This window comes from Elephantulus edwardii, unplaced genomic scaffold (assembly GCF_000299155.1).
Source record: "Elephantulus edwardii isolate Elephantulus edwardi_28Jun2011 unplaced genomic scaffold, EleEdw1.0 scaffold00072, whole genome shotgun sequence".
Classification (NCBI taxonomy): Eukaryota; Metazoa; Chordata; class Mammalia; order Macroscelidea; family Macroscelididae; genus Elephantulus; species Elephantulus edwardii.
In genome coordinates, this window is record NW_006399822.1 from 5,981,260 (window position 1) to 5,999,568 (window position 18,309).

The 18,309-nt window shown below is 48.5% G+C and overlaps 1 protein-coding gene across 1 annotated transcript; it reads right to left on the bottom strand.

The window, feature by feature from the left end:
• Nucleotides 1–153: 153 nt before the first annotated feature.
• On the bottom strand, nucleotides 154–18,298 carry ATMIN (ATM interactor). The gene is given in 4 exon segments (XM_006903574.1): nucleotides 154–1,939; nucleotides 2,806–3,005; nucleotides 3,803–3,928; nucleotides 18,140–18,298. Coding segments are annotated over 4 exon segments (2,142 nt in total). The 5' UTR covers nucleotides 18,170–18,298.
• Between the last annotated feature and the right edge of the window lie 11 nt (nucleotides 18,299–18,309).

Sequence of the window (18,309 nt, forward strand, 5' to 3'; positions counted from 1 at the left end):
TTTATAATACACTCACATTTATACACAAACTCATGGTTACAAGTAAAAAAGGCAGAAATACCATAGAGAAACTAAGCCACTGCAGAACTGACCGCCTCCGACAGCGAGAACCACCGTCCTGTTCACGTGCTGCCCCGTGGGGGGACCCTGCTCTCAGAAGTTGGTGACAGTGTGCAGTTCCGCACACGTCTGGGTCTCCACGGAGCTGAGCTGGGCCTCCATGGTGTTCCAGGCCAAGTCCGCCAGCAGGAAGTCGTCCATCGCCGTCTGGGTTTCGTTGCTCGTGAAGAACAAGCTTCCCAGGGTCTCGAAGGCCGAGGTCATGGTCTGAGTTTCTGTGCTGTTGAGCTGCACTTTGCTCTCCAGGTCAGGCGAGCCCTTCAGAGTGGAGACGCCTTCGGTTTGGGTCTCTGTGTCGGAGGAATCGGTGCTCATGGAGAAGCTGGAGTGCTTCAGAATGCTCCCCAGAGGCAGGTGAGAGTTACTCTCCAAAAAAAAGTTCAAGTCTGTCTGCGTTTGTGTATCAAACATTTCAAGGCCTAAGAAGTTTGAATTTTCCCTACAACCATAGGCCTGAGAGGAGGGATCTGCAAGTAAAAAGTCAGTTTGGGTCTCAATATCCAGTGACTCTAACACTGGCTCGGGGTTCATGCTGCTCAATTCACTCTCTTCCGTCTGCGTTTGGATGTTTGAGGCAGAAAAAAACTCTTCAATATCAAAATCGATTCCTGGATTCTGGGGCGGGCCAGGTGGGAGCTGCGTGTCGGGCCCAGGATTGGCATCAGACAGGAGGCTCCGGTTGTCCAGGGTCTGAGCAGGCAGGTTACTCGACAGGATGGTTTCCAGGTCACTAAGGAGATCCATGGTTTGGGTCTGATTATCAGTCATGTTCTGGGCACTGAAGTTCAGAACTGGTGCGGACTTGTCCATCTCGGGATGCAGGGTCTTTGGGTGGCTCTGAGGTAACAAACCATGAGTTACAGTGTCTGCTACTAAACTGTCACTCATCATGCTGTCTGTGGAAACACTGTATGATGGATGGACACTCTCAAAAAGGTCTCCGCACATGACAGCTTGGTCCATCTGGACGCGGGTGTCTGCAGAGGCTGCTAGTCCACTGGTCTGGGTCTCTCTGGAGATGCCGGCAGACTGGAAACAGGCATCAAGGAAGGCATCAGTCTGCGCAGCTATAGATGATGTGACCTTGGAACTGGGCAGCAGCGTCTGCGTGTGGACGCTAACGGGCAGGGACACTTGAGAACCGAATGTCAGATCTGTCTGGGAGCAAGACGACACGGAGGAATCGGGCGGGACCCACTGTGCAGAAGGCAGGAAGTTCTGGGAGGTGTAGGACAGGTCTGTCTGGACGTTGATGGAGGCAATGCTATTCTTTTGACATGTATTCCCGAGTTCTTGTAAAGGAGGAGACGAACTTTTGCCCAAGTTCACTTAAACACCTGTGCTGACTGGCTCAACAGCAACAGGACTGACGATTTTGGGAAAAGGCAGGCTCTCCTTCAGGGAGCACGCCTCAGAGTCGAGCCCGAGAACCAGGGTTCCTATGGACAGGGGAAGCAGGTGCACAGCTCCGGTGGCTGCCTGGTGGTCCACGCCCACCACCACCGGCTGGGCCGAGGGGTCTGCTGCAGGCACAAAGACGGGCACCGGAGAGAACTGCATCACGGGCAGTTTAACCAACGCTACCTTGGGCTTGGGTAGAAGCAACTTTTGGGGGTACCTTGGAGGCGCTGTCAGAGACTGTTTCCTGATGTTAGCACTGCAAGTGTCTTCAAAAGAGGCTACAAGCTTCATTTCAGAAGTTTCTAGCTCCTGAGCGTCTGGTCCAGGGGCCTGCTTACTGACCAGGGAGTCCAGGTTCTTGCTGGACAGCTTCTGGCTGTGCATGCTCTCCATTTTCCTTTTCTTACTTGGTGGATCCCTGAAAACAATGAGTCAAAAGGACAGTAAATATGCAAACAGAGGACAAGATGTGCAATTTCTTCTTTAACTCGAAGTATTGGAACTCGACTCAGATCTGTAAGCATAAGGCCGCCAACTCATTATATAATAGACCTTCCATCATTTCTACAATAAGAGGATATCACACCAAACAGAAATGTGACCTTTCAAATGGGGCACATTTTCATAATAAAACTTCCTCTTTAACAATTTGACATTAACAGAAAATGCTGGAGGCTAAGACTGTGTAAGGGAAATGACAAAAGATCCTTGAAAGGGGTTGGCATAAAGAATGAGGACGAGAGCCGTGTCAGCCCCAGGGCCCAGAGGTGTGTCCCCAGCTAGAACTTTTGTCATTCCAGACGCTTCTGGTGACCAGGCCATGTTCCTGTCCCCACCAGCCTGATGGCCCAGAAGTGGGTCCTCTGCTAAAACTGCTGCCCATGCGGCCCTCTCCCCACCAGCCCCATGGCTGTGTACATCCCAGCCCCCTCCAGCCCTGTGGCCATGTGCATCCCTGTCCCCATCAGCCCAATGATGTGCACTCCCCTGTCCCCAGCAGCCTGATGGCCCTGGACGCCCGTCTCCACCAGCTTGGTCGCTGTGTGTGCCCCTAACCCCGCCAGTCTGATGGCCATGTGTGCCCCTGTCCTCACTAGCCCAGTGGTCAACCTGAGGCATTGTGAGCCCCTGTCCCTGCCAGCATGGTGGCTGTGTGCGCCCCTGTCCCCGCCAGCCCTGTGGCCCGATGGCAGTGTGCGCCCCTGTCCCCGCCAGCCCGACGGCAGTGTGCGCCCTTGTCCCTGCCAGCCCTGTGGCCCGGTGGCTGGGCATGCCCTGTCCCACCTGTGCTCGGCGGGAATCTCGTGGCCGGTGCGGTAGATGTGGGACTGCAGCGCCGTCCTGCTGGCGTAGGGGCAGCCGCACGTGCACCGGAAGGTCTTGCCGCAGTCCTCCGCGTGCCTCTTCAAGTCCCACTCTGTGCCATAGGAGTTGCTGCACTTGCTGCACTTGTGCTTCTTCTCGGCGTGCATCTTCATAAAGTGCTAGGACCCAAAGGGAGGCAATGACCACCAGCAGGCACTCAGGCACCTCACGACCATCCACACACCATACCAGCAAGACCTTTCACTGGAAGTCCTGGCACTCCACAGCAAGAGAACTAAAGGCGGATGGCCTGGAGCACTTCATGGCGTCACTTCTTCTTGGCTCACGTAACAAGGGTTTAGGAAATAATCTCAGTGTCCAGCACGTAGGCAGGGCTACACTCCAGGGCCACGGCCAGGAAAGCAGCTCAGTGCCGCTTTTCCGAGGGCCCTCCAGGACAACCTCTTCCGGTATAGAATCATCCTGGACCCTCCTTTTCTTTTTTTCAATTTTATACTGATTTATTTACAAAGTTTGAATACATTGTTTTTCACAAAAGATCCCTCCCATTTCCTTCACCCTACCCCCACCCTGGAGCCTCCTTATCCACAGGGAGGCGTCCTCCTGCAGGGACACCCTGCCACCCAGTGGGGGACCCCCTCCAGTGTCTAGGCAGACACATTCACACAGAGACTCCAGCACACACATATGTACTTGTCAAACTGAATGATGTCCCCTCCTTTCAGGACGCCCTTCCGGACACTTCCCTCCGGATCACACCTCATGTCCATCCACTGTCACCCATCCAGACCTTCTCTCTCCATTCCCCAGGGGGGTTCTGGGCCTCTGCTGTCACACGCAAGCGTTCTGCTCAACTCTCCGACTGATACGTTTGGTTAAGTCCCAAGAACCCACACTCAGCTTATACCATCTGCATCTCATCCTCAGAGAAGGAGACTTAAGAAAAGTTCAATACCTGTTTTACAAGAGAAAACTGAGAAAAGGGTCTGTCAGGGCCCCGAGGGCATCCTTCAATTGGACAGCAGTAGAACTTCGGTAGAGTTTTCAGATCTTTTCTTACTGTTGGGTTCACTATGCCGTCCTGCAAAGGAAAAGTGTCTTTCAAGAATTATTTACAAAAACCCAAAGGACTCTGAACAGGGATCGAGATGACTGAGTAGGGCCCAGTGAGCTTGGGATGACAAAGATGTTCTCAAAGTGGATAGAGCCATGCACTGCACAGCTCTGCACAGTTAAAAAAAATCATCCTATTAGTCACCAAAGATGAGTGAATTTTATGGTTATGTAAACTGCGGCTCAATAAAGCTGTTAACGTTTTTAAATGCTGCTATTAAAAAACCTGACTTCTGCCCACTCTTTCAAAACTCTTCCTCTCAAAGCCCCTCTGTGTGAAGCCAGCTTTTGTGTAACTGGTACCATATTTATTTACCCAGGCCTGAGATTTTGTATTTACCTCAGGTCTTCCATTCTATCGTCTGACCTCCAAGTGTTCTAGTCTGAGTCCCTGGGAAAAGTTATCTGGATTAGGATCTTCTTGTTGTGTGCTGTTGAGGTGAAACCTACTTAGAGCTCACGCGAGAGGGTTTTGAGAGGCAGTCAATCGCACAGACGCTGACTGTCCGTATTTCTCCTGTAGCTGGTAGATTCAAACTGTGTGCCTTTGGGATTGGCAGTGCAGCTCCTTACCAGTAGGCCCCCTGGATTATGATCTAGGGCCATCCTAACAGGGAACATTATATAATGAGGCATTCTTTGATTATTATTGCCCCTTCAAACAGATGAAGCTACCTGACACAAGTGTTTGAATATAAAAACCATGATTTCGGAAATTTAATACTCATTATAAAAAGCTCACGTTGCTGTTGATCAGAATGGGCTCAGACATGATCCTCCACAGGCTTTGGAGGCTGTAAACCACATGGCAGGAGACTGCCACCCTATCTTTCTCCCTTGGAACTCCTAGTGGACTTGACCATTAGAGGCACTACGGACCTTTCTGTTAGCAGTGTAATGCCCTACAGAGTATGTCACCAGAGCTCCCTACAGAGGGAGGTACAATCCCTAGAAATCACTGTATAAAGTCAATTCTAATACAGCACTATGACCAGGCCAAGTGATGTCCTAAGTAAGTTAATTCATTTAATGCTCACAACTACCCTTTGTTATTAACTGTGATAGACTGATGTGTGATGGGTAAAGTATCAACTTGCTAGACTTTGTGTAGCTTGGTAGTTCTGAAATAGTTCTTTTTCAACATAAAAAACAAAGAAACAAACAAAAAAATTCCTCACAACTGTACAAATAAACATTTTGACAGATGCTTCCAGAGATTTAATTTTACTAAGTTCCAAAATCAACACCCATGGAGCATCAGTCAAAAATCAAATGATGACCTCGCGCCCTGGGTAAATCTGCTGCCAAGGGGCTCTCTGAAAACAAGGATGCGGCTTTAACAACAAAGGGTTTCTGCTGGCTCAAGTCATGGGGGGTTTCGGTTGCTTCAGATGCATGTGAAAGTTGAATAATGGTAAGGAAGACCAGAGACTCGAAGCCTTTGAGATATGGTTCTAGTGAAGAACACTGACTACCCCGTGGACCTCCAGAAAAGCAAACACTTCTGTCTAAGAAGACGTCCAGCCAGAATGCTCCTGAGAAGCAGGATGGTGAGGCTTGCATATTACAAACTCTGGGCATGTTACCAGGAGCCTCTACTCTCTGGAAAAATATATCCACCTTAGTAAAAGTGGAGGGTCATCTAAAAAGAGGATGTCCCTCAACGGGATGAGAGACAGTGACTGTAACAGTGCACATGTGCAGAAGAGAGACTTGTGAGGATGGTGCAGAATCTGGCCGAGTTTCATTCTGTTACACTCGGGATGGCTGTGCATCAGAGCTGATCCGATGGCAGCAAACAATAATGTGATCACCTACATGACAAAATCTCTGGGAGCCAGTCAGTCGACAGTGTCTCTCCTCCCTCTCTTCCTCTTCCTCTCCCACTCGCCCCCCCCCCCAACTTGGGTTTCTCAGCATCCGTCCTGCAGGGATGTGAGTCAGGAGAGGCCTCCAGTCTGCCCTCTGACCCACAGACTTGGGGCTTGTCAACCTCTAGAGTATCACATCTTGTCTCTCTCACATTCAATTGGCCCAAGACAACTAGTGATTTAATTTGACCTAGATGCTCTAATTGTCTTGCTGCCCCGGACAAGCCAGGACTCTCCAGCCTGTGACCACTGGCGACTGTCAGTATAAGAGTATCATTTTACCTGGCCCTGCCCAGCTGGCCCTGAAATGGGGGTGGTCAAGGACAGGGCACCTGAGGAAACAGGCCCAGTGCTCAGGCTGTGGATGCAGCTTCTATCCTTGAGTACACTACAGTGAGAAAAGCTCCCTTCCTTTGGAACATGCCACCCCCTTCTCAACCACCAGCGTATACCTAGGGAGGTGAGAAATTAATCACCACTTTGGCGAAGGCACCTCTTGTTACTGGCTGTCAATGGGAACATGCTGAATTCGGCTATCTGTACCCACTCACTCGGAGGGAAAAGCTGCTATTCTTACTTTATTTCCCAGTGGTGCAATTCTTCATGTGCTGATTTCAAATTCCACTATCTCTCTTTCTATGTCTTCAACACTGGGCCTTCTTCTGACCCTACACTCTCTACACATTCATCTGGATTATGGAAAGGATCCCTCACATAATTAATTTCTCTTTGTAAACCTTAAAATGTGGTGGGACATCTGACCTCTCTAGTTGACAAGGGGAGGGACAACCAGCATCACCTGCCTATGACGAGCCCTCGGAGGTGGAGGGCAGACATGTCTCTTCTCAATGCACCAGCTCAGACACCACCGTCCCACACTTGGCACTCTTTACTCTTTGTCTGGGTTTGATAATTCCCTGTAATAGCTACAGAGAACTCACAGACCATACTATCCTCACAGTCCTGGGGTTTATCAGAGCAGGAAGAGGCTACAGTTCAGGTTAGAAAGGACTCAGGATATAGGTGTTCCACACTACAGTCTCTTCTCAGCTGTGTCCCGGGCAGGCCTTCCCCTGGCCTCAGCTTCTCAGGCATCTTGGGACCTCAGGCTGGCCTCTTTCCTGCTCAGGTCAGAGCTCTCCAACAAGGCCAGTAGTGCCTGGGGACACTCCACTCTACCAGTAAGCCTTGGCCTGCAGGTAGGCACTCAGCTCTTCCACGCCTAATCCAGGGGCAGCAAGCCAAACTCTGGCGACAGGTCCCCAGAGGCATCCCACTCTGTGAGCAAGCCTGAGGGGCTCAGCGGTCAGCACTTCCAGGAGCAGTTCTGCTCTGGGGCTAGGAGGCACGCACACTATCTCCCGCTGGTCTCCTGCCATCTCCCATGATACAACTCTGTTTGATGGGTCTGGGAGATTCTTGGCAAAGGGATTCTATGCCCACATGACAGGCTCAATGGCCAGGTCTTCTACTTAATGGCAGGGGTTCCCCTTTTCTGCCTCTGGGATGGCAAAACTGACCAATGCCCTCATTAGGCTTCCTTCTATCTGATTTAGATGTTCTCACTACCACAAGGCTCCATTATTTGCATTATCCGCAAGCTGCCCCATCCTCATGATGGGCCACAAGGCATCCTGCAGACTGAAAAACCAAACAGACATGTCTCGGGAAGAGTGCAGCCAGAGTGCTCCATGCAGGCAAACAAGACGAAGCTCCATCTCTTACTTCAGACATGTTGCCGGGAGAGGCCTATTCCTTTGAGAGGGACAGCAAGCTTGGAAGAACCTCAACAAAAGAGACTGACACAGTGACTGCAGCAATGAGCCCGAGTATGGCCCACAACGACAGGACAGGGTTCAGATTGATTATTCACAGGGTTGTAATGAGTCATACACGACTCGACAGCACCTAACAGTAACAACCCAAAAGAAGAATTGCAAAAAAAAGAAAAAAAGGGGAGGGGGAAAGAAGTACTGCATTGGGCAAATCTTCTGTCAAGGATCTGACTAAGGTGTTAGAGAGCAATGATGTCAGTTTAACGACAAATACGTCTTGAAGAAAGTGCAGTGAGGTGCTCCTCGGAGGCAAGCATGGCAAAGTTTCGTCTCACATACTTTGGGCATTCTGATAAGAGGAGTCAGTCCTTGGAAAAGACATCATGCTTGGATAGATGGTCAGTAACAGGGAGGAAAACCCTCAGGGAGGTGGATCAACACAGTGACTGTAACAACAGGCTCAAGAATGTCAGCGAGCACAGGGCAGGGTTCAGATCCACTCTTCACAGGGCTGCCAGGAGTCACAGTGGGCTTGACGGCACCTGAGAACCACCCCCAGACACCTGACGCTTGGTGGATGTTGGAAGACCATGGCTCATAGAAATGTGATCCACTGTGCTTCACCCCTCCTCACATAAAAGTCATAAAAAAAGGCATTCCAAAAAATAATTTGTTCATTTCACATAATAATGTTTCTAAGAAAAAGGTGGTTAAAATACAATTCAAACTCCCTATTATGTCCCCAATCTACCATCATGATGGTGTCTTTTCCTCGCTCCCTTCAATACTGTCTTACTTCACCTAACAGCCTTCTCACCTCCAACTCCACCCACTCCAACGATTGTAGCAGACGATCCTGTTCTGTACAGACCCACACCGTCCCTGCTCTCGCAGCAGGAAGCACAATCAGCGTTGCCTTGAAAGCCACTTCACCACCCATCAGTGGCAAGAACTGGAGCAGGATGGTTAACCCCTCTGAACTAGTTAACTCATTTATAAAACTACAGCAGCATCTAACTCGCGGGGTTATCTTGAAACTTAGAAAACTAGCATATGTATTTTGATTTGTACAGAGCCTAGGTCAGACATCATCCACGAGAAACATTCCCTCCACCTCATGCTGCCCAGCGCCCAGATCTAAAAATGTGCCTTTCTGCGTTCTAAGATCTAGGCTCATTGCCATCAAGTTGGGAATGACTCATAGTGGCTTTCTGGAGGCTATAAATCGTCCAGGAGGAGCTGCTGGTGGGAGGGACGGTCAGAGGAGTGCAGCTGACTTGGGCTAGCAGTACACCTCCCTATGGCCACACTACCAGAGCTCTCCTAAGGAACTGAAAGCTGAAGGGAAAAACCCCACACCACCAAAAACCCATCAAACTCACTGCCATCAAGTGGGAACTGACTCATCGCTGTCCTTCCATTGGGATTGTGAGGCTGTAAACTGGCCATCCTTCTCCTGTGGAGCAAGTGGTAGTTTCAAACCCACAGATAGGATCAGCCTTTGGGTCAGCAATGCAACTCCTCAAAGCCTAGGCCACCAAACAAAACACTTCCTCCAGGTGTTGAAGTGGAACTGACTCACAGCTGAACCTCTAGCAGGGTTTTAGAAGCTGTATATCAGATGGAAGGAGACTGCCCATAGTTTGCCCTCAGTGCAGCTGGTATATCTGACCCGAATGCCTCTACACTGGCACAGAGCCCCACAATACTGACAAGCTACCTTACACACTGTTCTTTTCTTCTGTAGTTCCTACCACCTGACTACATTTCCTAGGGGCCAGAACTCCCTTTGGTGTTCCCACTGAACTAGGAGAACAAAGTACGTGCTCAATGCACACAGTGCAGAGCAGTGCAGCCTGGGAAGATCACTCAGGGACTTAGTATATATCTAAGCTGGCCCCACCCCAGGCTCTCTAATGCAGCTGGTCTGGGGTAGGGGTTAAGCCTATTTAAGAGTCCTTGGATGATACCTCTGGGTCCTACAATCTCTGCACCTCTGCCACATCAATGTGACCCTGAGCAAACAACACAGTCTCAGTTTCCTTATCTGTAAGCTGAGGATCAACTTTGGGGTTGTTGAGGGGACTTGGTTAATATATCTAAAAGGTGCAGAGCAATGCTTATCATGGGTTAAGCACTCCATGTCAGCTACTCATTATGGAGATTCTCATTTCCTGTTCCGCTGCCAACCAATTAAATGTCCCTAAAGTAATCTAACATCAAGAAATAAAAATCTTCACCACTGGGCCAACAGGCAACACCATGACAGACTGAAATTGTCAGCTATTTCACCTTGCTTAGATACACAGTCAACAAAGTTGGGACCACTGTCAAGAGAATGGGAAACACATTGTATTGGGAAAGTGTGTTGTCAGGGACCTCTCCAAAGTCCCGAAGAGCAATGAATACCAGCATATGCCTGATCCAAGCCATAGTCTTTCCAATTACCTGCTATATATCTGCAAGCTAGATAATGAATAAGGATGACAGGAGAGGAAGAATTGACATATGTGAGCTGTGGGTTGGAGAAGAGTGCTGAACACCCCATAGACTGTCAAAGGAACAATGAACTATGTCTTGGAGAAAAGTACAAAGTGTTCCTTGGAAGCAAAGATGGTGAAACTTTGTCTCACATACTCTGGACAAGTTGTTAGAGAGGCTATTCCTTGGAAAGGGACATCATGCTTCTAAAGGTGAAGGGTCAGTGAAGGAGAGGAAGACTCTCAATGAGGTGGACTGATACAGTGTCTGCAGAAATGGGCTCAAATGTGTTGACAATGGTAAGGACGGCGTATGACAGGACAGAGTTCAGATGTGTTGTTCACGGGGTTGCTATGAATCTATACTCAACCCAATGACACCTACCAACAATAAGAAGCTAATCTCAGGATTAGATGGTAGAGTAGTCAGAAGGTAGAGAGGTGCAATGTTAAGTCAAACGTGGCCCCTCCAGTGGCTCAAATCCAGTAGTGGCTCTACAAGAGAAAGATGGGCAACACCTTCCTGTGAGATTTACAGCCTCTGAAAACCTGCTGGAGGGCCAGCTCTGTGTCACTTCTAACTTGATGACAATGTGTTTCAGTTTTGAGTTTTTAAAGTTAATCCAAAACAGTACTGAATATTAAACAAGGTCTTTGAGGATGTCCCAGAGAAATGCAGCTTTGCTAAATGCAGGTATCAATCGACTTCACTGACACCTGCCGTTGCTCATTCTCACCAACTCAGACACCAATTCACCCAATGTTTCGTTTCTCAAGTCACTGTAACTTTCAATGAACTTAACATCTGTTCCACCCAAGGATTTAAAAAATAAAGAAAAACAAAGTGTGTGAAGGCTTGAAATGAGAGAATCCATGCAAGATTAAAATTCTTCATTCCCTTGGCCATTGTAAGGTTCCTCATGGTCAATCTGTTTCAGAGAAATGCGCCAGTTTTCTGTCAAATGCTTTGTAAGACCCTGCCATCCGGGGCCCACAAATCCAGCACTTTTCATGGCACTTCTACAATGCTACTTCTTGTCAGCCAGGTGCCACTCAAGCAGCCCCAACAAACAGCGACCCTCGGAACAACAGAAGGAACCTGGCCTATATTAGATAATCCAAACAATCTCTGCTGTGCGTGCCCCCCTTGTAGCTACTGCGCCAACCCACCTCATTGATGGTCTTCTTTGTCACACTCTCCTTTGCCAAGCACAATGCTCCTGTCTAAGGACTAGGCTCTCCTGATAACACGTCGAAAGTATGTGAGATGTCTCATCATTCCTGTTGCTAAGGAACATTCTAGCTGCATGTCTCACAGACAGATTTGTTTTTCCTTTGGGCTGTTCACAGTATATTCAATATTCTTCATCAACACCACAATTTCAAGGCACCAATTCTTCAGTCTTCCTTATTCAACTATCACATGTACATGAGGTGACTGAAAATGCCATGGCCTGGTCAGGCACACATTGTCCTCAAAGTGGCATCGTTGTTCTTCAGCAACATAAAGATATACCCAATGAAATACTATGCTTGATTTCTCACACTGCTACTTCCACAGGTGTGGACTGTGGATTAAAAGAAAAAGACATCTTGACCGTTTCAATCTTGTCTCCATTTATCATTACGTTTTTTATTGGTGGTTTTATGTTGAGGTATAATCCACAATGAAGACTATAATCTTTGAGCTTCATCAATAAGCGCTTCAAGTCTTTTTTTGTTTGGAGCAAAGCTGCACCCTCTGCATAACCAGATGCTGCTAATGAGTTTACTTCTGATGGGTCCTGAGGCTGCTTTCTCTTCAGAGTCCCCATCTCACGCCTGCAGCACCTGTCCTTTTGGAAAAGGCTCCTCCGTCTCCAGCCTCTTTCCTCAGCTGCATCATCTTCAGGCAGGTCCTCACGACGCTGCCTTTGGACTTCCTCATCAGCCTCAACTCATTCCTATGCCTCCAATCTCTCTTTTTCATTCACGCTCTGCAAGACTCCTCTTTCCAAAGTACAGCTCCAATGGCCTTATCACCTCCCGCAAACGTCTTCACTGGCACCCTAATACCCACGGCCCAAGTTCCCTAGCCGGACGGACATCCCGAGTTCCCTAGCATCCAAACCACGTCAGACAGCTTTCCCCCCATTAACTCTTAATACATAAGTAGTTCTGGAAACCAGATTTCCCATAGCCTTTTCAAGTAATACATGTGCATTTTCTGCTGTGCCAGGGCAGTGGTAGGAAGCCCTGGTGGCACAGGGGTGGAGGTATTCTGCGGCTAACCGTACAGCCCACGGGCTGCTCTGTGGGAGGAAGGTGTCGTCAGCCTCTGTAGACTACAGCCTTGGAAATCCTAGGAGCTTGTCCTACCAGGTCATACAGCACCACCAGCCAGCGCAGACAGGACAGGAGTGGCTTTCCGGGTGGGGCCCCTTCCAGGCTTTCAAACCTGAGGAATGACAGAAGTGGAAAGGTACGCTCACTCCCACCCTTCCTTCCCATGATCTGCTCCCTCACTTCCGGCATGGCTGACTGTAGTTGAGGCTGGGCTGGGCATCCCAGATTTCCTTACAGGACAAGGAACATGGACCTAACTCTTGGGCAGTTCATGAAACCCAACGGCAGCATGGATTCTACACCTACGGCTTGGGTCCCCATCTGCACCCACCATCCTTCATAGTCAGGTCAAGAAAGGACTATGTAGTTGTGAGGATGGGTGGGGAGCATTTCTTCTGAGAAGACATTAAAATAACCTAAGAACCATATAGCAAGTAACTGGGAAGGGGATAAATGCTCATAGTAGTGGAGAAAGCATAAGGGGGGAAAAAAGAAAGAATTGTGAATGCAAGTCGCTGTAACCAATACCATGAAAAGCCTCTTGCTGTTAAGATACTGTGCCAGGCAGATGCCTCAGAACAGCTTCAGGGTAGAATGCAGGAGCACGCACTTGGTGGAGGAGGAGATGCTGGTCAGCGCACAAACTGCTCTCAAAATAAAGGGAGCCCACGTCAGCCGGCTGCCTTGTCCAGGCCTCAGCTCCTTCCCTCCCTCCCTCCAGTCTGAGGGTGTATTAAGTGCAAGAATACTGCTGGGACTCCAGAGACATCTGTTCGGGAACTAGACTGAGGGCACAGATCTGCCACCCTGGGAGGTAGGGGTGTCTTGTCACTCAGGTGACTTCATTAAAGACACTCAATGCTTAAGGGTGCTGGGTGACAAGGCAAGGAAAGCACACCAAGAGGGGAAGGGAGCCTGTAAGAGAAAGAGCTGGTTCTGGGGAGTCACTGCCAACTCAAGGGGACACTCCACCAGAGTTTCTAGAATTCCTGGGAGAAAAGTCTGCCTCCGTGACCTCGGAAGGGGATCTGGAGAAGACTGTTTCTGCTGGCAGTCTCAGTTCAGTAGTGGACCGTGGATACTCTGGACTGTCTCTTCAGTTAAGAGGAACTGTGATGCAAGCCCGCATTTGTAGGTGTCTTGGCTGCACCCTCCCCCTTTAGACTTATCGACTATCTTTTACTCAATGGTATCTTCTGGTTTCCCAAACTTGACATGTTTTACTTTGTTGGAAATAAGCCAACTGTATCATTACCAAACCAACCTTGCAGATCAGGTGGTATCTGCATGCTAACACATGCTTAACAGAGTCTGGAAAGATCCAGGGCTCCAAGCAATCCCAGGGTTTTCTCTAGAACAACATAAATGGTGAAGAAATGCATGCTGATTAATGAGCCCATCACCCCCATAGAGGAACCCGGGGGAGACAGGCCTTTCCTTGATGCTCAGAAGTGTATTTCTTGATACAGCTGTTGATCACAGGGGACCACACTGAAGGCAGGTGATGGGTCCTGAATAGAACTCATCTGAACAGAGATCTATTCTGAAGGACAGCACTGTCAAAGCAGGGCAACAGCCACACCGCTACAAGGAAGACCAGTTACTGAGCCTATTAGTCAAGTAGCTGGGCTTGTAGAAATCCTACAAATACAACGCATCTATCTGAGTTAAAAAGGAACTACCTCATTAAAGTCTGCACAAGAGAGAAAACAGTACCCTGAAGATCATTCCCACATTACTACATGTGTATGCCTTGTGCCGAAAAACTCAATACTACTCTGAGGAAAATTATGAAGGGACTTCCTCAGCAAACACCCTTTATCTTCATGTGAGAAGCCTGGTGTTTCTCTGTTAAGGGAATGGTCAAAGCAGCCCACCCTTCCTGGACAACACACTTCTCTGTCCCCCTAAGGATCCCACAGCAAATTCTCTGCAAACAGAAGCCCCGTTCTAAGATAGCTCCCACGAAGACTGGCCTGACAGGTGCCCAGAACCTGGAGTACTCTGGACAATCTGCACTCACTCCTGAATCAACCTGAGCCCAAAAAGGCCACATCTCCACAAGACTGGTATCAGCAGCATACAAAGTCACACACAAGTGACCGAAGAAGTCTTCCCATTGTAGTGGCTGAGGAATTAGGATCTAATGGTTCTGGGAGAGGCTGTCCTCTATATTTTCCATAAGCTTTCCACAGATGTGCATCAAGGGTGAAAATCCTTGCCCCCATTCACACAATCAGAGAGGACTTGAGAGCTTTTTAAAAAGGTTCCACAGGAGAGATTTCCCTTAGGGCACATGCGAACTAGGCAAGCTTAGCGATGAAGCTTGCAGTTTCCTTCTAACAAGTTAGCCAACTTGAAGGCCTGCCAGTGGGTGGATAGGTACTGTGGGTGTGGTGTGAAGAACTCAGGTTTCAAAACCAGAGGCTCAGATTTAAATCCCAGTATCACTTCTCCGTCCTACGTTAGTTGCAGTATGGTGGCTTTTCTGTTGCTGTGATGCTGGAAGCTGTGACCTTGGTATTTCAAACACCAGTGGGGTCACTCATGGTAGATAGGGTTCAGTGGAGCTTCCAGTACAAGACACACTAGAAAGGAGGCCTTGGTGACCTAGTAGTTTGGTGAAAACCTCACCAGTGACAGTGAAATGCTGAACAAGGTGACTTTAACAATGTAGACGGAGTAAAGCTTTCAAGACTTTCATTTGCTGATGTGGAACCACTCAAAATAAGGTGTTAACGCCTGCAAAGATACATTCATTTAATAATCAGTTAATAAGTAAAATTTAAAAAGTATGAATTCTCCAAAACCTAGAAGCCATAAAGAATGGCAGAGAATGCATAAAGAGTGACATTCTAGGCTTCGGTGAGCTATGATCCAGGTACTGCCACCCTTGAACCCCTCTAACTGCAACACCTGGAGAAGCCATAGGGTTTCTTAAGCCAAAGAGAAGCAGTAGTGGACTTGCTGTTGTTTTCCAGAGAACAACACTCATCCTGCTCCAGGCCCTCAGACCTGCAGCCCTTTGGCCAAAAGGGGAAGACCAGTATTTAGATCCTTACTGAACATTGCCCGCCCTGGGACATTACACACTTATAATAGCCTAACATCTACCAAGAAAACAGTCACCTAATGTCAAGAAAGCAGTAGGCAGCCTCAAACATCATAAAAAAACAAAACAAAACAACCCTTTTTCTAGGCATGAGTAAGCTGAAAGAGGTGGGTTTTGGACATTTTGCACTGGATAGTCATATGAGCTACTATGCAGCAATGACAAGTTGAAGCGATATGGTGCTACCTTCACTGTCAAAAAGAACCTTTCAAAATCTATTCTAATGTGCAAAACTGTCAGTGATAGGATGATGCCCATATGACTACAAGGAAGACCAGTCAATACAACTATTACACAAATTTACATACCGAGCACTAATGCCCAAAATGGCAAAACTGAAAAGTTTTACTAATTTATGCAGTCTGCAATTGATAAAACTTGCAATCAAAACACACTGACAATTTCTGGTGAGTGGAATGTGAAGGTTAGAAACATGATGGAAGGCTCATCAGTTGGTGAATATGACCTTGGTGACAAACAGGAACAATACTAGAGACTGTGTGATACAATTTGCAAGAACAATCACATATTCATGCAGAAAACCTTTTTCAACAATATAGTAAGTGACAATGAATGTGGACCTCACAAAATAGAATTACCTAGAAATCAGTTGGCTCTATTTGTATAAAGAAATGGGGTTCAGTATCAACAGCTAGAACAAGGGCTTGGGCTGATGGTAGAATTCACCATCATGTAAGTTCAAGTCGAAGAAAATGGAAACAACTCTAGAAGGCATAAATACGGCCTTGAATAGCTCCCACCTGAATTTGCAATTTAAAAAGCAAATTTGACACATTCAATCTAACAGCTGAAGACCAAATGAGTTGTGTAATGAAATCATGGGCATCATACATGCAGAAAGGTCATTAAAAAGAGAGGAAAGAATGAAAAGACCAAAATAGATGACAGAAGAGACTTTTGTAACGTGCTCTTGAACACAGATCAGCTTAGTTCAGGGAAGAAATGATACAGTGAACCAGGTGAACAAAAGGTTTCTCTGGGTAACCTGAGAAAGCAAATGGCATTTAATGAAATGTGCAAAGATCTGGTGGTAGAAAACCAGAGGAGGAAAGGTGCATGTCATTTCGTAAGCTAAAATAACATCAACAGCAAAAATTCTGTTCCAACAGAATGTGGAAATTAGCCAGCAATATTATTACTTTCATGTGCAAGTAAAATATTGCTGAAGACGATTCAAAACCAGCTGGAGCAGTGGACTGACAGGGTACTATTAGAAATTCAAAACCAGATTCAGAAGAGGGTTTTGAATGAGGGATATCACTGCTGATGCCAGATGAATCCTGGCAGAAGAAGACCAGAAAGAATGTAACATTAGGATTGGAGAAAGACCATTAAATTACTTGCTATATGCAGATGCCACAACTTCACTTGGAGAAAATGAACACTCAAAGCACTTAGTGATGAAGATCAAAACGGCTACTCCCTTCAGTGTGGTTTACATTTCAACAGAAACAAAGATCCTCACAACTGGACCACTAGGTAACATGATAAATGGAGGAAAGGCTGAGGTTGTCAAATGAATTAATTTTTACTTGGATCCACAATCAACACTCATGGAATCAGCGGTGACGAGACCAACCTACCTATTGCCTTGTGCAAATCCGCTCCAAAAGACCTGGTTCAATTGCTTAAACAATCCCTAAAACTGGGTGAAGGCTAAAGTGAGCCTGATCCAAGCCACGGCATTTCCAAAGCAGGAGAAAAACTGGACAATGAATAAAGAAAACTGAGGAGGAACCGCTGCCTCTGAATTCTAGGGCTGGTGAAGAATATTGTATACACTACACTGATTGCCAAAAGAACAAACAAATCTGTCTTGGAGAAAACACAGACTGCTCTTAAGCAAGGATGGTGAGACTTCTTCTCAGTCTGGGGCGTTTTATCAGAAAGGTTCAGGCCTTGGAAAAGGGCATCATGCATGTTAATGTGGATGGTCAGAGAAAAAGAGGAAGATGTTTCATGAAATGGATTGACCCACAGGGTCCAACGCAGCAGGACGGGGGCTGGAGCAGGGCTGGGGCGGGAGCAGGGCTGGGGGGGGCAGCAGGACTGGGCAGTGGTTCGTACTGTTGCACGGGTCTCGGGTTGAGTGGGAGCTGACATGCTGGCTCTGAATCGATTCTCATCCATCCCACGGGGATTACACGCATCTCACAAAGTTGCTGCACGAACTGGAGACAAAATGTGCATCACGCCAGGGCCGGTGCCCCGCGCTGAGCAAGAGGCTTGCCCGAGGCTGACACCAGAGCGGCATGACACGGTATTTCCCCGTGATGATGGGGTACCTGTGCCCTCCACGTCCCCTGGCTAGGCTGCGAGGTACCAGTTCAGCCCGTTCTACGGATCGGACAGCCGCGTCGAATGAATCTCAACCGGGAAGAGGCGGGGTGCCGAGAACTGCCGCCCAGGCTCCGTGGGGACGCCCCGCTCCTCCCCCCGTACCCCGCTGTCCCCCGGGGCTGGCCGCCTGCAGGTGCGCGCATCGGGCGCCCGGTCCAGGCCCGCGGACGCCGGGTCCAGGCCGCAGCACCCAGCAGCCTGCGCGACCCGGGCCAGGTGGGGCGGGGACACGCCGCCCCCGGGGCCCTGGCTCACCTGCAGCCGGTGGCTCTTGACCAGGTGCATGTTGAGCGCCGGGCTGTTGGGCAGGATCTTGCCGCAGCCGCGCACGGTGCACAGGATGTTGGTGCGCACCGCCCGGGACAGCTCGCTCACCGACGGCTGGATCAGCTCCCGGGCCGGCGGCGCCGGAGCCGCGGGCGGCG